Raw genomic sequence first — 5038 nt, forward strand, 5'->3', positions numbered from 1 at the left:
TTCTTCTACCAAGTTTGCTGTGTGTATGGATCTGAGCCCTCAATCACTGCACTGGACTAGAGAGTAGCTGCCAGGAAGAAGAGACAGGATGGTGGGAGAATGTGTGCTTAGAAAATTCAGTGCTGGTCCTATTACAGTATGTTTGTGTATTTATTTATTATGGGATGTTTAACCTTTTCCTGACCACTTATTTTATTTACATTAGTTAAATATGTTAGATACAGCTTATACTACAGACCAGACCTGGGCAATGTACGGCCCGCGGGCCACATACGGCCCTTTTGGCAATCCCTGTCTGGCCCGCGTATTTATTCCAGTCACACGGCTCCCCCCCTCTTAATCTCACACACACGGCAGCCACGGCTCTCCGACCCCAGGCTCCCTGCACCATGGATATGTTTTGAATATCTATATTTTATTATATCCCAATATTAGATTTATCATTAATGCGTGTGTGGGGTATTGTGCTTTTCACCCGCCCACGACGTGAGCAGATCAAGCCAGCCTGAGGATCAGGATCTGAGGCCACCCCAGACAGGAAGCGGAGATATCCCCGATGCTACCACCCAGTTCCAGCCGCCCAGCGGACCTCGCCGCCTGGAAGTCCTGCAGCTGTCACGTCCTCAGCTCCTACCTTGAGACACACTGCCTAAATCTGCCAAAACGTGAGTGATACCGCCTATTAAATAGGCCCTATTAATTTGCTGCCCATTCTGCCTACACTACAGAAACTGTTGTGTTTCTGTTTTTTTCTCTCCTCACGGTATCAAGTACAGTTCTATGGGTCAAGCCTCTTCTGTCAGTCCCTCTCAACCCCTCTTCAACCACTGATTACCACACTTGACATATACTTACTATTATTATACAATCCACCAGTACTATTACTCCACAAGTGCTTAAACATTCCATAGGTATTGAGGGCCTCATCCCCCACACCAAAACTATTGCTCCTAGCCCCCCAAAAATGTGGGCTCACATTAAAAAAAGAAAAGTTGATTCTGAATGCCGCGTTTTCAACAAGACATGGACTGCTAAATATTTACTTACAGAAGTCAAAGGTAAAGCCGTGTGCTTAGTTTGTGGTACACAAATCGCTGTGTTTAAGGATTACAATCTGAATCGCCACTACATGACCAAACACGAGGATAAATATAAGAAATTATCTGACCAAGAGCGCGCAAAGGAGTCGGAGGTTTTGCCATCCAAGCTGCAAACTCAACGAACGCTTTTTACAAAACTTAGCAATCCAGAGATACAGCTGCCAAGACAAGTTATGTCATATCTCATAAAATAGCTAGAAAAAGTAAACAGTTTTCTGATGGAGAGTTTATTAAGGAGTGTTTGGTGGACTCTGCTGCGCTAATATGCCCAGAGAAAAAGAGTGCATTTGAGAACATCCCCCTCTCCCGGCGCACTGTAACGAGAAAGGTTGAGGACATTGCGGGAAATCTGGAGTTTCAGCTGAAGAACAGAGCGGTTAACCTTGACTGTTTTACCCTGGCTCTGGACGAGAGCTGCGATGTACGTGACACTGCCCAGCTACTCATCTTCTTACTTGGGATCACTGCAGACTTCAAAATAATGGAGGAGCTGGCAGCCATGCAGTCAATGAAAGGGACAACAACAGGGAGTGATTTCTTAACGGAGGTAAATGCATGTTTGGACAAGTTGGGACTGAAATGGGACAAACTTGTAGGTGTGACAACAGATGGTTGTCCAAATCTGACGGGGAAAAATGTTGGACTTTTGAAGAGAATGCATGATAAAGTGACAGAAATGAACCTTGAGCAGAAATTAACATTTTTGCATTGTATTATACATCAGGAAGTGTTGTGTAAGTCAGTATTAAAAATGAACCATGTTGTTGACGTTGTAACTAAAACAGTTAACTTCATCAGAGCAAGAACACTGAATCACAGACAGTTTGTTGCACTTTTGGAGGAAAATGAGACTGAACATTGTGACATCAGCTACCACACAGCTGCCAGGTGGCTCAGCCTGGGAAAAGTGCTGAAAGTTTTCTGGGACCTGAGAGAGGAGATCTTGGAGTTCTGTGTGAAGAAGGGAAATGACATCCCTCAGCTTTCAGATGCAGACTGGCTGGTAGACCTTGGTTTTGCTGTAGATGTGACTGCTCAGATGAATGAAGTGAATGTCAAACTGCAATGCAAGGGCCTTTTTGTGCATGAAATGTACAGCTCAGTGAAGGCTTTCATGAGAAAGTTGCAGCTTCTCTCAAGCCAAATGGGGGACAATATTCTCACTCACATGCCAACACTAAAGGAAGCCACACCATCAGCTGATCACCTCCACAGGTACTCATCCATGTTAGAAGCACTGCATGGTGAGTTTTCAAGGCGATTTCAAGACTTCAAAACAGTTGAGAGTGAAATGAACCTGGTTTCTTCTCCCTTCACCTGCAGTGTGGATAATGCACCCAGTGATGTTCATATGGAACTCATTGACTTGCAGTCTGAGACACTTCTGGCAGTGCACTTTAGGTCAGTCCCACTGCTTGAGTTTTACTCTTCACTCAAAGAGGAGAACTTTCCACACATGAGGAGACATGCTCTGAGGATTCTAGTCCTCTTTGGATCTACCTACATATGTGAACAGACATTCTCAGTGATGAAGTTCAACAAATCCAGACACAGATCCTCTATCACTGATGATCATCTCTCTCTCAGCTGTCCTTCGCATAGCCACCTCAGACATTCAGCCAGGTTTCAGTGCACTTGTTCAAGCCCAAGACAGACTGGATTTTTCTCACTAAACAAGTAACCAAACTGATAACATCAAAAGCATTTATTGCTTTTTGTCTAAAGTTGATCAGTTGCTTATCTTTAACATATCGCAAAACACCTCTTTAGTATTTGTGAAGATTAATAAGTTAAAAATAAAATGAAACAGGGATGTAATGATTGTTTTTGTTTTAAGGTAAACTGTTTATTACTTTTAGACTCTTTTACATATTTTCCTCTTTGACCTACACCACAATTCATAAATGTACATAAATATTTACAGAATATTCTTAAACTTCTGATTACCAGTTGAATCTTATCAAAATATATAATTTGCTGCTTTTTATAATGGGAGAAAAACAGGATTTTGATACCTACCGGTAAATCCTTTTCTCCTAGTCCGTAGAGGATGCTGGGGTCCACTTCATGACCATGGGGTATAGATGGTTCCGCAGGAGCCATGGGCACTCTTAAGACTTTTCAATGGGTGTAAACTGGCTCCTCCCTCTATGCCTCTCCTCCAGATCTCCGTTATAAGAACTGTACCCAGGGAGATGGACATTTCAAGGAAAGGATTTACTTTAATACTAATGGTGAGATACATACCAGCTCACACCTCAACCATGCCGCACAACATGGCATCCAACATAACACACGCCAACAGGCATGAACCAATTACAGCAAACATTCTGAAACTAATAAAACACAACATGTGTAACTCTAATAAACAAAACTGCAGGTAAAGTACTCACTGGGACGGGCGCCCAGCATCCTCTATGGACTAGAAGAAAAGGATTTACCGGTAGGTATTAAAATCCTGTTTTCTCATACATCCTAGAGCAGGCATTCCCAACCGCGGTCCTCAAGGCACACCAACAGTGCAGGTTTTAGTGATATCCAGGCTTCAGCACAGATGGTTAAATCAAAATAACTGAGGTACTAATTAAGTCACCTGTGTTCACGCCTGGATATCACTAAAACCAGGACTGTTAGTGTGCCTTGAGGACCGCGGTTGGGAAACACTGTCCTAGAGGATGCTGGGGTCCACTTCATGACCATGGGGTTTATACCAAAGCTCCAGTACGGACGGGAGAGTGTGGATGACCCTGCAGCACCGACAGACTGAACTTGAGGTCTTCATCGGCCAAGGTGTCAAACTTGTAGAACTTAGCAAATGTGTTTGACCCTGACCAAGTAGCTGCTCGGCAAAGTTGTAATGCCGAGACCCCCCGGGCAGCCGCCCAGGAGGAGCCCACCTTCCTAGTAGAATGGGCCTTTACCAACGTAGGTAACGGCAATCCAGCCGTAGAATGTGCATGCTGAATCGTACCTCTGACCCAGCGCGAAATAGTCTGCTTGGAAGCAGAACACCCAATCTTGTTGGGAGCATACAGGAAAAACAGAGCCTCTGTTTTCTGTATCCTAGCTGTTCTAGTGACATAAACCTTCAAAGCTCTAACCACATCTAGAGACTTTGACTCAGTGAACGTGTCAGTAACTACTGGCACCACAATAGATGGTTTATGTGGAAAGATGAAACCACCTTTGGAAGAAAATGTTGGCGAGTTCTCAACTCTGCCCTATCCTCATGAAAGACCAGGTAAGGGCTCTTGTGAGACAAGGCCCCCAATTCAGACACCTGCCTTGCGGATGCCAATGCCAAAAGCATCACCACTTTCCAAGTGAGAAACTTTAACTCTATCTCTTGTAGAGGCTCAGACCAATCTGATTGAAGGAACTGTGGGAATGACTTCCTTTGGAATACCCTTTCGTGCTAGGATCCGGCGCTCAACAGCCATGCCGTCAAACGTAGCCACGGTAAGTCTTGATACATGCACGGCCCCTGCTGCAGCAGGTCCTCGCGAAGAGGAAGAGGCCGAGGATCTTTTATGAGCAACTCCTGAAGATCTGGGTACCAAGCTCTCCTGGGCCAGTCTGGGGCAATGAAGATTGCTCGAACCCTTGTTCTGCTTATGATTCTGAGAACTTTTGGGATCAGTGGAAGTGGAGGGAAGACATACACTGACCGGAATACCCACTGGGTCACTAGCGCATCCACTGCTATTGCTTGAGGGTCTCTCAACCTGGAACAATATTTCTGAAGCTTCTTGTTGCGACGAGATGCCATCATGTCTACTTGAGGAACTCCCCAAAGACTTGTCACCTCTGTGAAGACTTCTTGGTGGAGGCCCCACTCTCCTGGATGGAGATCGTGTCTGCTGAGGAAGTCTGCTTCCCAGTTGTCTACTCCCAGAATGAAAATTGCCGACAGAGCCGTTACATGTCTTTCTGCCCAG

General features: G+C 44.9%; 1 protein-coding gene across 2 annotated transcripts; it reads left to right on the top strand.

The window, feature by feature from the left end:
* The first annotated feature begins 441 nt into the window (after positions 1–441).
* Positions 442–2861, top strand: LOC134911313 (general transcription factor II-I repeat domain-containing protein 2A-like). 2 transcript variants are annotated; one of them, XM_063919579.1, is made up of 2 exons: positions 442–665; positions 772–2861. In XM_063919579.1, the coding sequence occupies exon 2, from the start codon at positions 1582–1584 to the stop codon at positions 2779–2781; it is 1200 nt and encodes a 399-aa protein (XP_063775649.1). In that variant the 5' UTR covers positions 442–665; positions 772–1581; the 3' UTR covers positions 2782–2861. The 2 variants fall into 2 exon arrangements, with proteins under 2 accessions (XP_063775649.1, XP_063775648.1); XM_063919578.1 differs by having other exon boundaries at positions 777–2861.
* Positions 2862–5038: the final 2177 nt, after the last annotated feature.

The sequence above is a fragment of the Pseudophryne corroboree genome, chromosome 4, assembly GCF_028390025.1.
Source record: "Pseudophryne corroboree isolate aPseCor3 chromosome 4, aPseCor3.hap2, whole genome shotgun sequence".
Classification (NCBI taxonomy): Eukaryota; Metazoa; Chordata; class Amphibia; order Anura; family Myobatrachidae; genus Pseudophryne; species Pseudophryne corroboree.

Excerpts from the sequence above, each read along its gene's own strand:
- LOC134911313 (XM_063919579.1), top strand. The coding sequence starts at position 1,582 with ATGGAGGAGCTGGCAGCCATGCAGTCAATGAAAGGGACAACAACAGGG.